This window comes from Cyprinus carpio, chromosome A18 (genome assembly GCF_018340385.1).
Source record: "Cyprinus carpio isolate SPL01 chromosome A18, ASM1834038v1, whole genome shotgun sequence".
NCBI lineage: Eukaryota > Metazoa > Chordata > Actinopteri > Cypriniformes > Cyprinidae > Cyprinus > Cyprinus carpio.
In genome coordinates this window covers 24,683,127-24,700,067 of record NC_056589.1, presented here as the reverse complement: position 1 = coordinate 24,700,067, position 16,941 = coordinate 24,683,127, and the positions used below count along the sequence as shown (strand labels likewise).

Genomic DNA, 16,941 nt, shown 5'->3' with positions numbered 1-16,941 from the left:
TGGCATGTAAATCTATGTTGATAAATGAGTGAGTGCTATGCTACTTCCATATTCAGAGCATATAAACACTCAATACATATTTAAAGCAGTGAATCCAGGATGGATGGTCCGCTGGGACGCACCAGTGTGTGTGGTAAGACAGAACGAGCAGGATATAGATCAATCCTCATTAAAACAGACCCTGAGAGAACACAAACTGGGGCAGTCCCATTAACAGCTAGTTGTGAGAGGACTAGTTAGGGTCAGGGAATATAAATGGATAACGGATGTATTATAAGCTAACACATAATAATATTTGCTAATACAGTTAAAGTAATCATTGTATGTCATATTCCCAGAGAAATTGAGACTGGTGACTTATAAATTCATTCTATGGGAATATAAAGGGATGTTTTAATTTGTTTTCACAGATTCACATGCACTTTGAATACACTGCACATTGCAATTGCTTATAGTGTGTGTACAGGAAGGCACAAAATGAGCTGGAACTAAAGGGGGTTTGGTTTAGAACAATGACCCAGATGCGCTGATCAAACATATGACATCAGAATGGTCCGCAGCCAGATCCCCCTGCAGGATAGGGCTGCTTTTATGGCCCTACCAATCATCTGCATCAGTGCTGCTGAGAAGGGGGCTTGTTGGGTCAGACCCGGCAATGCTGACAGCATGTTTTTTAATGTATTCATTTTTTTATGTATACATGAGTTGGTTTGAGATGGTTCACTATAGAGGTTTCAACCCTTCACAGCTGGACTGAATGTGAAACAATGTGCTTGCTGAAGAAACCATTATTCATCTACGCCACCTGCTGGTGGTAAAGAGCATTTACAGTAACAGCACATCCTCTGCGTTTGCCCTAAATACAGGAGTCCCCAAACTCGGTCCTGGAGGGCCGGTGTGTCCTGCAAAGTTTAGCTCCAATTTTCCTCAGCACACCTGCCTGGAAGTTTCAAGTATACCTAGTAAGACCTTGATTTGCTGGTTCAGGTGTGTTTGGAGCTAAACTCTGCAGGACAAGAGTTTGGTGACCCCTGCCCTAATAATCACACTGTTTAGAACTGACCCTCCAGGATTTTTTTTTTCTTGCTTGCTTGCACGCGCCCGCCGTAGAGTGTCACGCGCAGAGCGTCCCCGATCAACAGGTTCTCGTGCACGGCACGCCAGCCTCGGCATCAGCTCGCCAGTTCTGTCCGCTGCAGGTAAAACACGCTCATATGCGTGCTTCTCTTTTTTTGTAAACGTATAACGTTAGTTTGTTTACACCTAGTCTGACCAGTAGAGATCTGAGATAGTTTATGTAAAAGAAAAATCGCAGAGTTATGGTTTTATTCATTTAGTTTGGCGTTCCTAGCGCGACAGCTAGTCATATCAACAAGTAAAGTTAATCTCTCTTAAACTATAACAGACTGCTAAATATAATGAATAACTGAATATTTCCGCGTAAAGTGGAGCAAAACTCCAGGCTTATCTTCTGAACGTTTCCCTAAGCTTGTGTTTTGACATTAGAACTTGTTTAATTAATCAAAAATGCGGCTAATTGTGTTAGCATGTTTTAATGAGCATGATTTTATGTTTTTTATTTTATTTTATTTATTTTCTTACGGCATCAGATATCATAATCATCATCATTCAGACAGCAGTGGATGATCAGGCCTGATGATGATAGTGGTTTATTTTTAGACTAGGGTTTGTTTTGGATCAAAACATATGAGTTGGATCGTCAACATGTTGACACTGACCTTACAGCACACGCATAGTTCACATAGACTTAATAAGCATACTAGAACAAAACAGGCAAGATATGCTTATTTTTTGACCACAAGACCATAACCATGATGGTACTGAATACAGTTATTTATTCACCGTTGCTTTCTTTGCGTTTCCACTTTAAATGTCGCGACACATTCGACACACGTATGGCATGGCAAGCTACAGAATGAGCCATTTATTGCACCTTTTGCACAATTCGGATTGGAGTTTCTTTCACTTTCGAGGATGTGTTTACAGTGACAAAGGTAGTGTAATGCACTTTGAAAATTATTTTTAACATTTTGTACTGTACCAATATTTTTTTCTTTATTTTTTTGGACCCGTGATCTTGACCCATGAGCCATTGAACTCTCAACCCAGGTCTTGTAAGCGTTATGTTCAGGGTTGTTTAATTCAAGAACGGCATGTTCTAATTCGGTAAACTCGTTCGAGAACGATATGTTCCAGTTCAGTCATTTAATTCAAGAACGACATGTTCCAGTTCAGTCATTTAATTCAAGAACGACATGTTCCAGTTTGGTAAACTCGTTCGAGAACGATATGTTCCAGTTCAGTCATTTCATTCAAGAACGAAAAGATCTCGTTCTGGCTCAAAAGCATCACGATCAGTGAAGGGCGTATTCGTTCACTACATTCAACAAATCACATGCTCCGTCACATCTCATACTCGAAGGCTGGTGGCTCGAGGGTTAGACATTCTTTGACCGGATGAAACAGTCACAGAGCCTCCCGGTTAACCTTGATGCACACATTCCAAGAAATGGAAAATAAGATATCAGTGAACGGGAAATATGGAGAAGGGTCTGGCTGCAGACTTGCACTTGCATTCTCAGACTTGCATTCTCAGACTTGCACTCTCAGACACTTGCGCTTCCGCTAGTGACGTCCGTATTTATTGATTACTTTTTGTTTGAATCTCTCATCATTTTACAACAGTAGCCAGGTGGTGAAGACAAGAAAAAAGAAACAAAATTACGAAGTCACTTGCACTCTCAGCTACCTGCGACGTCACTTGCAATCGACACAAATTGCATGTGTTGCCAGTGGAGACAAGTCGCTGTGGTGATTAAACGATTAAAACTAATTTAGTACCGTAACGTACAGGGTCCTGCAAGAAAAAGACAAGACCCGCAAATCCGCGGCCACAGAACAGCAGAATATGAACGCAATGCACAAAGTCTCTAGTAAGCGTTTCATTTCCTCCCGTAGAAAATCATTATAAATAAAACACATAGATTAATGGACAAAGACAAAGAAATAAAAGAGCTGTAGACAGTTATTCTATATGGAAAAACGCTTAACGCGAAACTTGGCATGTTGCATTTATTCTGGGCTCACCTGGTTGCCTGTACATATTGTTCATGTATATTTTAAATAATGAAGAGGAGCATATTGAGTTTCTTCTTTATCTTCTTAGTCTATTATTATGCCACATTATGACATGTTTTGCGCCCTGTTTTGCCATGTTTTATACATTATTCGTTATATTAATAAACTATATTGAATTTGATATTTGAATAGCATCTTAATACATTAAGCCATATTAAGTGTTTATGTTTTCTACGGGAGGAAAACGCTTAATGAGAGACTTTGCGCATTGCATTCATATTCTGCTGTTTTGTGGCCACGGATTTGCGGGTATTTTTTTTTCTTGCAGGACCCCTGTACGTGATGTTACTAATTTAGTTTTAATCGTTTAATCACCACAGCATCTTGTCTCCATTGGCAACATGCACGATTTGTGTTGGTTGCAAGTGACGTCGCAGGTAGCTGAGAGTGCAAGTGGCGATTGCAAGTGACTTCGTAATTTAGTTTCTTTTTTCTTGTCTTCAACACCTGGCTGCTGTTGTGAAAATGTTGAGAGATTCAAACAAAAAATAAATAGAACAAAATATAAAATAAAGACTGCAAGTAATGTAACTACCGGAAGTGCAAGTGTCTGAGAGTGCAAGTGTCTGAGAGTGCAAGTCTGAGAGTGCAAGTCTGAGAATGCAAGTCTGAGAGTGCAAGTTAAACTCTCAAACCATAAAATTTATTAAATATGAGACAATGGATTACGTCTACTACAATGATTCGTTCACCTAAAACAGTGCTTCCCAATCCTGGTCCTGGAGAACCCCCAACACTGCACATTTGAGATGTCTCCCTATTCAAACACACCTGATTCAACTAATCAGCTCATTACTTAAGACTCAAAGACCTCAAATGTGCAAAAATGTGCAGTGTTGGGGGTTCTCCAGGATTGGGAACCACTGACCTAAAAGATTATTTCGAAAACGAAAAAAGAACGATTCATATATTACTATGTTAGCTATATGAACTTTCAGCCAAGTTTCTGTTGCCGTTTCTTAATCATCAAGTGTGCGTTAAATATGACATTGGGTTAAGATATTTAATTTATATTACATTGGGTTATGATAATCAGTCTAAAATTGGCGCATGTCCTAAAAGGTTGAAAACCCCTGCTATAGATAACCAACATGTTAATGAAGCGTCACATCATTAAAGCTGGAATTGAAAATGTCAGTAAGTCAAGTAGGTGGATTTAGTCTTGTGAGAGCATGTGGGAGGTTTGCAAGCATGTGCTGTGCTCTCACTTGTGCTGAAAGGTCAAGGTCAGCTTGATATTGGTTTGAGAGTCCTGGAACAAACTGGTGTCATTTGTTCTTTGATCACACACATGCATCTGTATTTGTTCATCCTGCAGTTGGAGTTCCCCCAGTGCTAACATATTTTGGATGTCCTCCAATACATAAGATTGTTTAGGTAAAAGAAAAAATTGTGAACTCCCAGAGGAAAAAGAAAACATTTAATATAATAACAACTTAGATCATGTGCCGGTATGGTTATATCACGATAATGAACATGCACAGTATTGTTATCATAGGCACTTCAGAAAACCGTGAATTTATTACAAATTATTCCCATTTTTTTTTGAATGCATTACGTTTCCCATCAACTGGTCACAATGCACAACACCGCTGTGCACGGATGAGAAGCGCGTGAGGCGCTGAATGAACGTGCACATTGACTCTCTGACAGCAGGAATGCAGCCGTTACCCCGGAAACCTCGAAAACAAAGCAGTTGTACAGCGCTACTTTCTGAAACCTATTTAAATGATTTAAACAGCCATTCAGATTTGTGTATTCACTATGGTGTTTATCACAGCCCCAAATAGTTAAATATTTAGACCTAATGCCGCGTTTCCACCGAAATTACCTGGAACAATTGTACCAGGAACTTTTTTTTTCTCCAGGAACTATTTTCCCCCAAGACCTATTGCTTTCTGCGTTTCCACCATGGTCTAAAGTACTGTGAAGATTAGGCAAATAGTCTGGTGACGTAGGTCTGCGCGCGTTTCTCAATACAAAGTACGCAAATTTCGAGATGGTAATCACGGCAGAACACAAGATCCAGGGGACGTGGTTGGATCCAGATCCAACTCCTCCCACCTTACGTATACCTAAGCCTATCCGTCTCCACCCCCTGATCCCTAAACCCGCCCCCTGGATCTTGTGTTCTGCAGTCAGGGGCTACTGCAAATTTCGGACTTGCATCCTCGGTAGTTCGGACTTTGTGAGTTCGACTCGGGAGTGTGATCTCCTGCAGATGGATGACGCAAGTTCAGTAAATCTGCAAACAGCAGCGTACTTGATAACATCTGTCAGCTCACCTTGGCTACTGCAATTTTCCTCACTGATATATTTACAATAAGATGAAATAGGATATCAAATACAACTGCCTCCTTTCGTTTTCATTTAAACATAATAGCTGCAGAAGTGTACTTGGTTCATATATATATATATATTATATATATATATATATATATATATATATATATATATATATATTTATATATATATATATACATATATATATATATATAATTTATATTACAACAGACTACATTACAATGAAACAAAAAATATATCAATTGCCTCTCTTTATTTTCATTTTAACATATAGATAAGTTGAATACAGACCAAAGATTACCTGTTAGATTTATCCAAAACAAATTATATTTTGTTTAACTACTAAAGAGACACCAGAGCCGTGGAGCTGACTGTCTCCGAAATCGGTGAAACACTTTTTTAAATAGACACTGTCTTTATAAATAAACCACAGATTTGAGTTTTAAACAACTACATTCTCGCCTGAAATACTTTTAAAACTACATTTCATGACACAATAACAGTAATATTTTGAAAATTATCTGAATAAATGGTGGTTGAAATCACAATACTGCATGAACCCAACCAATCAGCATGTTTAGCGCCCAAGTACCGCCCCCGAAAGTTCCGGACCTTTGAAAAAGTATTACCTTGTGAGCAGGGACTTTCTGAGGGTCATTATTTTACACGGAACTTTATTTAGATCCTGGTTCCTGCGGTGGAAACACACCGAGTACCAGTCCAAAGTCCCTAGTTCCTGGCTAAAGTTCCAGCGGTGGAAACGCGGCCTAAAAGGCCATTTATTTTCAAACTTTTTCACATTTTAATCTGGACTGCAACGTGCCCTAGATAATGTTTGAAAATGGTTTGATTCTTTATTGGTCAGTCACAATTTATATTAAGGCCCCATTAGTTAACATTTAATTTATTAGTCAGACATAAACTGGCAATGAAAAATTCATTTAAACATTCATTAATCATAGTCCATTTCAATATTTAATAACATGTTAAAATTAAATATTGCTACTGTGTTGATGAACTTGAGCTAACATTAAGTTATATATATATATATATATATATATATATATATATATATATATATATATATATATATATATATATATATATATATATATGCAAAGATTAATAACTTCTGTAGCAAATGTAGCTATTGCTCATTGTTAATGTTAGTGCATTAACTAAGGTTAACTAATGAGACCTTATTGTAAAGTGTTACCTATTGCCAATTATAATTGTTTTGCAAATTATTTACTTTATAAATTTTTTTTTTTGTTTTATTGAATTTAAATGTTCAGTTTCTTTTTGTTATAAGATAAAATATTAAACCTGTTATACTTTGACAACACTTTTTTGCAACTAAATTTCAATATTGTGATAATACTGTATACCGCGATAAAAGCATTAGCAATTAATCGCAACATGAAAATTTAATACTTTCACATGCCTAGCACCTGTTAATGCCACTTTGTGAGTTTTATGACCAGTCAGTTGCTTTTAGATGTGGCTAACATGTTGGAAAATACTTGGCTTTTTAGAGTAAAGTATCTTCAAAACTGTTAACAGAGTTATGAGATAATAAAAATCAAAATAATTCGCATATTTAAATATGGTTGTAACATTATGGAACTATACCTAAAATAAATAAGGGGGCAATAAGTAAATACAAATTTAACACTGCAAAAATTAGATTTTTCTTTCATTTTAATTGATAGTTTGTCGGAATCTGACATGCACAAATAAGCACAAAAAATGCATTGTTCAGAATGACCAGTTTTATATTTGAAGATGAAGTTCTTGCAAAATGTCAACTATCAAATACTGTATGTCTAAAGACTTTTAGTCTGTCACAAACTCATTGTTGTCATTCAGTCATACTGCTATCGCTCCTGGTCAGAGGTTTTATTTTATATGCAGTGTTACTTCTAAAAGTTTAATGGTCCAATACTTAAATATTTAACATTTCATGAATTTGTAGATTGCTCCCTCCCAGGGGAGAGGGTTTCTTCACCATGGTCTGTCAGGTACATTGTGAACGCATCCAAAATTAGCAGTGTCTGAGTAGCTGGGCTCAGAAACGCTCTGCTTTAATAGATTCAGATCTTACTAAAACAGTTGCAAGAATTGAGGCAATACAGCATGTCGTTCATCCAGAAGATTGGATATTTCTTTAAAAGGCAGATTTCTAGAGTTCAGATGACATTGAGCGGATTTCTTTGGTGCCAATGGAGACGTGAGTAAGTTTGAGTCAGCTGTGACTTTTATGAAATGACCTGTTGTTCTTTCCACTGTGTCCTTTCTAGGCATGGGCCGGTATGAGATTTTGATGGTATGATAACCTTAAGCAAAAAGATCACTGTTTCACAGTATTGCGATTACTGCTCTAAAATGACTTATTTTAAATGTCTGGGTCAGGGCTCCAGAGCACTGTAGCCCCCTTAAAAACAAAGATAATTTAATCTTAAAAATACTATTGTTTTGAATTAACAGTTCAGTGCAGTTACTAAAAATATTACACGTTTATTTCTTTGTAATGAACATTTGACAGCAAAGCACTGAGCATGAGTTGGGAAGTTTACAAAATTTACTTTTATTCAAAACGGTAACGAGCAAAATCTATTTTTTTAATATGAAAAAATGATATATATTATACTCATGAATTGTTCCATTATTCTTTTTATAGTAGCCTATTATATTGAACTGTCCGAGAACTTTAGCGATTTTCGAATGAATGCTCTTTGAGTGATTCAGTTGCAAATTGAACAAAAGTTTAAGGCACTTTGTGACTTTTCTTACTTCGCACATGAAAAATGCAAAACTTGGACAAAATTTGATTTCTTGATAATTTGATATTTTATAATAGTGATTTTATAATATCAAAATATAAAGCAAAAAAGTGGAAATTAATGACTAAGTGCTCCTTTGCTATCATCTACTGGTTATAATGGTACTTTGATGTCTTTTTTAAAATTTTATTTTAAATAAGTGTTTACCACACAAAAAACTATAAAATTTAAAAAAAACAAAAAATCTATAATTACAGTGATTATATGTGTGTGTGTGTGTGTGTGTGTGTGTGTGTGTGTGTGTGTGTGTGTGTATATATATATATATATATATATATATATATATATATATATATATATATATATATATATATATATATATATTATATATATAGATTTAAAATTTATTTATTTAAAATTACAATCATTTTAATCATGATCCAAACAAAGATGCTACACACAAGTCGCATGAGCAGTTGATTTAAATTAAATTGTCTATATATATTGTATACTAGTAACCCAAATTGAAGCAAAAACAGAATGTTCTGATTAGCTTTATTTAATTATACTACATGAAATATGCCTGCCCGAAACCGAAACAGCAGACGGGCTAAATGAAAATGTAAATTCACTTTCTGACAGCAGGTGGCGCTTATGGAACAGCAGCGATACAGCTTTTCCTGGTTACCAGACACTGTAAACAAAGCCCTTAAACACTGCTTTAATATGCAATATACAAAAGCCATATTAAAAGAAAATGCCATCTAAACTTTTCTGAAGACGGTTCAACTCAGCGATACGTTCATATAAACCCCCATTTCTATATTCTAGGATTTTCTTCCAATATTTTGTGCATCGTGACAGGAGTGTCGCATTGTGCTCAATGGTCAGCTAGACAGTAGGTTGAGAGTCATGGAACAGACACATGCCATTTGTTCTTTGACCTTGCATTGTGCAAGAAAATGCATTGTTCAGATTAGTGTTGTAAAAAGACCCAGTACTTCGGTACCAAGTCAGTACTAAATAAATGAAAAAGTTACGGTACCAGGTTTTTTTTTTTTTTAAAGTACTGGTGGTACCAAGTGCATGGTCAACCCGGTTCTTGATGCGCTATCCGAAAGGTGCGCAGATGAGACATGACAACATCAAAAGGAGGAATTAAGGAAAGGAGCTCTTATTTGATTACAGCCGTTACTAGGGAAACCTCTCTCACACTCTACAAGCGCCTCCTGCTGGCAGAAAATGAATTTGCATATATATGCTGCCAAAAATAGAGTGAAAGGCTGTGGGAAACACCGCTTCTGTTATGAATAAATATTTTAATTTGAATGTTGGATTGAAATGAAATTATTAGAGTAGTTAAACGTTAGCATAAGTGCGGCTAACGCTAATATAATGAGCATTAGAATGAAGTTTCTTTATTAACTATTTAATGCTCCTATAACATTTATTAGCTTAAAAAAACAAGAGGACATGATGCTATTTAATATTTTTTACACACGAGGCTTTTAAATGAATTGTGAATCTAAAATATGCGTTTTAGAGAATGAACAAATGGTTAACATTGTGTCATCAGTCAGAAAAGCAGTTTTTTTATTTCTTTTTTAGCTAACTTGTTATTCTTCACTGAATAACTCTAAAATGATTTCAAAAGCCCTTTAAAATATGTACACAGTTTGAATTAAATGAAAGTATAGTCAAATTTTTTAATTAGCATGTTTTTGTGATTTGCTTTGGTGCAGAAATTGGTACCGAGAACCGTGGATTTTCACTGGTATCGGTACCTAATACTGAAATGTTGGTACTGTGACAACACTAGTTCAGATCAGTTTTATATTGAAGATGAAGTTCACAAAATGGCAACATTATCAAATACTTTGTTTAAAGGCTTTCAGTCTGTGACCAAAACCACCTCACTGATGTGATTCAGTCAGACTGTTATCACTCCTGGTCAGAGGCTTTATTTTATATGCAGTGTTACATTTCAACTTAATTTAATGGTGCAACACTTAAATATTTAGCATTTCACGAATTGTAGATTGCTCCCTCCCAGGGAAGAGGGTTTCTTCACTATGGTCTGTCAAATACCGCGTGAACACATCCAAAATGAGCAGTGTCTGAGGAGCAGGACTGAGAAACACAGTTTTAAATGATTTGGTTCTTACTAAAACAATAACAAGAATTAAGGCAATAAATCCGATTTATAGAGTTCAGATGGCATTAGGCGGATTTCTTTGGCGCCAACAGACATGTAAGTTTGTCAGCTGTGGCTCTTAATAAGTGATCTGTTGTTCTTTCCATTGTGTCCTTTCTTTAGCTCACCTGCTATCATGCTTTCCAGAGCGGCCACCATGGCTGGGATCACTGCTCACAAGATCAGTAAACGCATCACCTTCCTCGCCAATGATGTCGCTGGGACTCCCACGGATTGTGTTTCACCTACTCACCCTAAACCCATATTGCTGTTACTGCCATGGCTGGGCTCCAAACCGCAGGCCATTGCCAAGTACTGTGATATTTACTTTCGCACAGGCTTTGATGTTCTTGTCGTGGAAAGTGAGGTGAGCCAGTTCTTGTGGCCCCGCTGGGGGTTGGAGTATGGTGGCCATGTGCTGGAATTATTAGAGAGTGAGCGCTTCTCACAGCGCCCCCTACTGGTCCATGCTTTCTCCATAGGTGCCTATACATTTGCTCAGGTGCTTGTTCATGTGGCCAATGACACACAGCGTTACCAAGGCCTGACAAACAGGATCAGGGGTCACATCTACGACAGCATTGTCATGGGATCGCTCGAGCATATGGCCAATGGTACGTATAGAAATAGTAATGTAAAGTGTTTTTATATATATATATATATATATATATATATATATATATATATATATATATATATATATATATATATATATATATATATATATATATATATATATATATATATAATATATATATAATATATATATATATATATATATATATATATATATATATATATATACACACACACACACACACACACACATACATGCATACATACTGTGTATATATAATATAGATTTACTTACTGCCTATACCTGCACTGTTAATGCTTTGGGGTGGATGTTATGATCAGAATCTTGCATCATGGTACAGTATGACTATATTTATATCACATACCATTATTAGAAACCATGCCATGATTCTCTCATGTAAATAACCTAATTGTCACACAAATAATATCTACTACAATATAGCAAACAATTGCAATTAAAATGTTTTCTATATATATATATATTATTCTTTAATCTTATTTTTTTAAAGCAATTATTAGAGGTCGACTGCTGTATCGGTTTTGCAGATTAATTGGCACCGATAGTTGATTGCTAGAACTATCGGTTATCGGTAAAAATCCATGCCGATAGTTTTCCGGGTTGCGTCCATTGCTGGAGCGGCTGAGAAGGGTCTGCTGTCATTATAGAGAGTGAGAGCGGCCTCTAGTGGTTTAAATCACTGACAGCACGTGCTACTGCATGCTGAACAGGGGTGCGTTTCTTAAAAGCAACTATGGTCGCAAGTTCCGTCGTTACCAATAGAATTCAGTGGAACTTACGAGCATAGTTAGCTAACAACGCTTTTGGGAAATGCACCCCAGAGCGGTAAACTTCAGATGCAGATTTAAATGCAGCTGACAGAAAATCCTGCCAAGGCATTCACATAGTTTTCCATTAAATTACATTATATTTGTCGTTGTTAATCGTTGATGAAGAAACATTTATCATTGTTAATGTACATAATAAACTGTGTATTTTGCATTTTCAGCGAAAGGTTGTCTTTCTGTGGCTATAATAAAGTCTGTATGCTTCATTTATAGAGCTAAAATAAAGATAGCACTTTCTCTTTCTGTTTGCTCCATTTTTTTTAAACACAGAGCTTCAAACTCTTTTGTGCCTCATTGTTCATTCTTGAAGTAAGCCTGTGTTTATTTGGTGATTTAAAAAAAAATTGTTTTAGACCGTTGCTCGAGTTGAGTGCGACGTGTCCGGGGTGTGAGCGATACCGGTGACTTCTCCTAGACTCAGCGCTGTGCTTTTATTTTAATTAGATAATCATCAAGTGTTCAAGAATAGAAGCAGTTAAAGTGTTAGAGTATACATGCAATATATGTAAATAATTTTAATGCTATGGCCTTTGTGTATATATTTAAAGATGTGCATCTTTAAGCATGACTGTTGAAATGAAATGGTAACACTTTTAAATAAGTCCATTTGTAACATTAAGATTAATGAAAGCTGTGCAAGTATTATTCCTTGTTAGAGTGTGTTTATTTCAGCATGTACTAATTATTATTATTATTATTATTATTATTATTACAATTACTACTACTAGTAGTATGGTTCAGTACTGTTTTTTTTAATAAAGTACTATTTTAGTTTTTGTTCATTATCCATTTTAAAACTATCTGTTAGTTAATCGGTATCAGCCAGTGTGGTCCAACCTAGCTATCTGTATCGGCAAAATCCACTATCAGTCGACCTCTAGCGATTAATAGCCTATTTGTTGCTCCAAACTTTTCTTATTAGTGTTGGGAGATATGCTCCGTATTCATATCGCCCTATTGTCACCCGTGAGATACACAATATTAATAAGCTCATTTAATTATTTACGTAGTTTCATAGCCGGAACCAACTTCAGGGTAACGCTAAAAGCATCCTAATGTTAGTGTAATCCGTTAACTACAAATTATATTTTTAGTCAAGTATCATATGGATGTCATGTGAAAAAAAAAAAAAAAAAAAAAAAAAAAAAAAAAACTTTTTAATGACTGAAATTGTATTAAACAATTTAATAAAAAACAATGTAAGTTATTAACTATAATGCTTATATTTCCTCAGTTATTCAAACAGCAGCTACATAATCAAAGAATATCATCACCGACTTATCGAATATCACCGACAGTCTAGCATAAGTTTATGCACTTTAAAAAAAAACACTCCCATTATAATCAGTGAAGCTACACTGTATGATGAATAAATCTCTTATACTTGGCACGTACATCTGCACTTTGTTTATAATGAGAGAATTTTTAGAGTTTTAGAGAGCAGGATTCTGTCAGTGAGCGCGCATCAATCTCTTGTCTTTCAGCGATGACTCATCTGAACACCTCTGATTGGCCATTGCATTCATAAACTCAACTGCATCGTGTGATTTGGTTTGGTTATAATGCAACACTTATTTAAAAAAAAGAAATCTTATTAACAGTAAACAAATAGTGTATCTATTACAATATAGGAAAAAATATTTTAAATACGTTTAGGGGGCATTCAAACAGAACGTGTTTTTCCACTTCACTGCACGTTTTGTGTGAACTGGCCCTTATACCATCCAGTTTTAGTAGTATACTGTGAATGTGTTGTTTCATATTTCTCTCTTTTTATAATTTAATATGCTACTGTAGGAGTGTGGTTCCTTTGGAGCTAATCCCATAACAGATGCTTAACACATACTGGAAAATTAAAGTTGGTACTACAGTCAAACATTGAGTCATAGACCATATAAATCAATCAGCCTGTGCTAAAAAATTATAGGCTACTTGATTACTCATATCACACTTTTTTCAGGTTTGATTTGAAACTTGATTAAAAAATAATATACATTCTCATCAAAAAATATCACGCTAGTAAAATAAAAGCTCAATACTACTGTTGAAAATAAAAAAAGTACATTTAATTGTTTTGTAAACTTGCAGTGCATAACACTACTACCTGTAAAATTCTTGAAACATTTCAACTCAATCAACAGTACTTTTCCAAAGGTGTTTTTTTTTTTTTTTTGAAAGAAGTCTCATACTCCCAAGTCTTCATTTAATCAAAAATACAGTAATGGCAGTAATATTGAGAAATATTGCTGCAGTTTAAATTGCTATTCAAATACATGTAAAAATGTAACTTACTCCTGTGACACGAAGCTGAATTTTCAGTATCATTACTCCAGTCTTCAGTGTCGCATGATCCTTCAGAAATCATTCTAATATGCTGATTTAGTGCTCAAGAAACATGTTGTATTTTTTTCAAGATTCTTTGATGAAGAAAAAACATCAAAAGAACAGTTTTCTTTTGAAATGGTAATCTACAGCAATCATTTATAGTAACATTATAAATGTCTTTACTGTTACTTTATCAATTGAATGCATACTTGCTGAATAAAAGTAAAAACCATTAAAGGGGTCATATGATGCAATTTTCACATTTTCCTTTCTCTTTGGAGTGTTACAAGCTCTTGGTGAATAAAGATCTGTAAAGTTACAAAGACTAAAGTCTCAAATCCGAAGATATTCTTTATAAAATTTGAGACTTGTCCACGCCCCCCTGAAACGGCTCGTTCAAACACGCCCCCACATCTCTACGTCACTATGTGGGAAGATTTACATAACGCCGCCGCTGTGTGTGGCGCTGTTTTGTTGAGAAAGCGAAACTACTTTGTTTGGCCTCCCAAAAGAAGACACGACTAGAAATCATGTTTATATCACGTTTATAATGGGTTTTATGTTTATGCCTCGTCGCTCCGGCTGGACAAGGCATCACAATATGTTAAGAGGCGTAACATTTCCATCATACGCATGAGGCATTCGGCCAGTCACAATGCGCTGGATAGCTGGCCAATCACAGCACACTTCGCTTTTCAGAGCGATGAGCCTAGTGAAAATCGACGCGTTTCAGAAGGTGGGGCATAGAGGAGAAACAATAATGTAAAGTATGTGGAAAATGTTTTTTTTTTTTTTTTTGCATAAACACATTTCATTACACCAAATACACAAAATAATGTTCTTTTTAGCAGCATCATATGACCCCTTTAAAAGGGCCCTGTATTGCACCCTATACTCAACAGGGAGCCAGTGCTAAGAAGCCCACATCGGAGAGACACTGGAACACCAGCTGCAGCCGTGAAAGCATATTCTTAGACATCCCCAAATATAGAGAATTACAATAATCCAATCTGGGCTAAATAAATGTTTCCATATCTTTTAAAGACAGGAAGCATTATAATTTGGCAATACCCCTCAATTGACAACAAGCTTCCTCACCTGAGTTTAATCTCATTGATGCTAAACTTATAAATGATAGTGTACCCTTATCCATGTCTATGTCTTGTGTATTTATCTGCCTACCACCTAAAAGAACTTAGCAACCACCTAGCAACATTCCTGGAACCATGTAGGTTTAAAACATCAAATGTATCTTTAAACAGCTCAAGTATTCAAACTACATAAGGCCTTAAAAAACCTTCAGAGAGAAATTTATCCTGATGAATTTTCTAGTCACTGAAATCTCATACCTAATTATTTTGGGTTTGTTTGTTGGCCAGGTCTGGGTAAAACCATATTTCCCCGGATGGAAGGTCTCGTGAAGTCGGCTAGCCTTCTGTACTTTCATGTCTTCAAAAACCAGACAGTTGGCTACTTCAGCTCAGCGATCAGTGTTTTCTCGAACACTCCTGTGATGGCACCTGCTCTTTTCTTCTACTCTGAAAACGATGCACTGTGCGATTACGAGAGCTTGGAGAAAATGGTGGAGTTCTGGAAGAGCCAGGGCCGAATTGTCGAGAGCAAGAAGTGGAAGGAGTCGGTTCATGCAGGTCATCTGCGTGCACACCCTCAGGATTATCTGTCCATACTGGAGAACTTTGTGAAGTCTCTTAACATGGTGCCTCTGAAGGCCAAAATGTGATTTCTGAAGGCTGTCACTCATCTCATTAAACATCCAAGTTGCCTGAAGTGCCTGGTTTTAATGTCACAGACGTTTTAATGCTCTTTGTTCAAGTGGTACTTTGCTAAATTAAAGTCTTGGTTTCTCAAACTTCTTCAGCCTTTTTATATTGATGTGACTACATGAAATCCTTTTCAGCCAAAAATTCATACCTGGTCCAGAAGAAGAATCTGAGCTCTTTTTGACGACCGCAGCACTGGGATGTTGGGGTTGTGTGATACTGCATACAGTCTGCTGATATGCATCCAGTTAGGTTTATTGCACTACAGTTTGAAGTTCCTGTACTTTGTCTAACATCTGTTCGGACCTCAAAAAGACTGTAACTTTTTTTTTTGGATAAACAGTAAGCACTTGAATAACACTTAAAAGGTTTATTAGATCTTTTGCTAATAGTAATAGTAATCATGGTTTATATTACAACTTAATGTTTAACATCTATAGTATTTGAGTACAAATGATCCTTTGATCATTTATCTGTTACCTCTAAAGGAAACAGCCCTGACTAGTTATTTTTAAATCTACAGAAATGACATCATTTTGTCAAAATATATATTAACAAAATTATATTATTAAATCTAATACACTATTTGACACAATCCTGGTAAACCTATAAAATGTTGTTTTTCTAGCAATGACACGTGGTTTAAGTAAAGGTGGTATTGATCAGGTACCTATGCAGACAATATGTTAAATACAGTAAAGTGTGATACTTAGGTTTTTATATTAAATATTTCAATATTTTTATTCTGTATTGTGTAATGGAAATCTTTAACTTATGCCAACTTGAATATTTTAAAACCACGTTTGTGGCAAATTATCAAAGTTTGCTGCTGTACAATGCATCAGTGCAATAATTAAGGTTTTTACTTTTTTTGTTGCTTCATCTTGCAAAAGTCCAATAAATCATTCTTATTAATGTGTGTTTCTGTGTGTTTTTTCTTTTTTTTTCGTCT

General features: G+C 35.7%; 1 protein-coding gene across 2 annotated transcripts; it reads left to right on the top strand.

Moving 5' to 3' along the window:
* The first annotated feature begins 905 nt into the window (after positions 1 to 905).
* Positions 906 to 16,904, top strand: LOC109079947 (transmembrane protein 53-like). 2 transcript variants are annotated; one of them, XM_042775579.1, is made up of 3 exons: positions 906 to 1,199; positions 10,564 to 11,054; positions 15,588 to 16,904. In XM_042775579.1, exons 2-3 carry the CDS (start codon positions 10,577 to 10,579, stop codon positions 15,947 to 15,949), a joined length of 840 nt encoding a protein of 279 aa, XP_042631513.1. In that variant the 5' UTR covers positions 906 to 1,199; positions 10,564 to 10,576; the 3' UTR covers positions 15,950 to 16,904. The 2 variants fall into 2 exon arrangements, with proteins under 2 accessions (XP_042631513.1, XP_018950607.1); XM_019095062.2 differs by lacking the exon at positions 906 to 1,199 and adding an exon at positions 7,295 to 7,697.
* Positions 16,905 to 16,941: the final 37 nt, after the last annotated feature.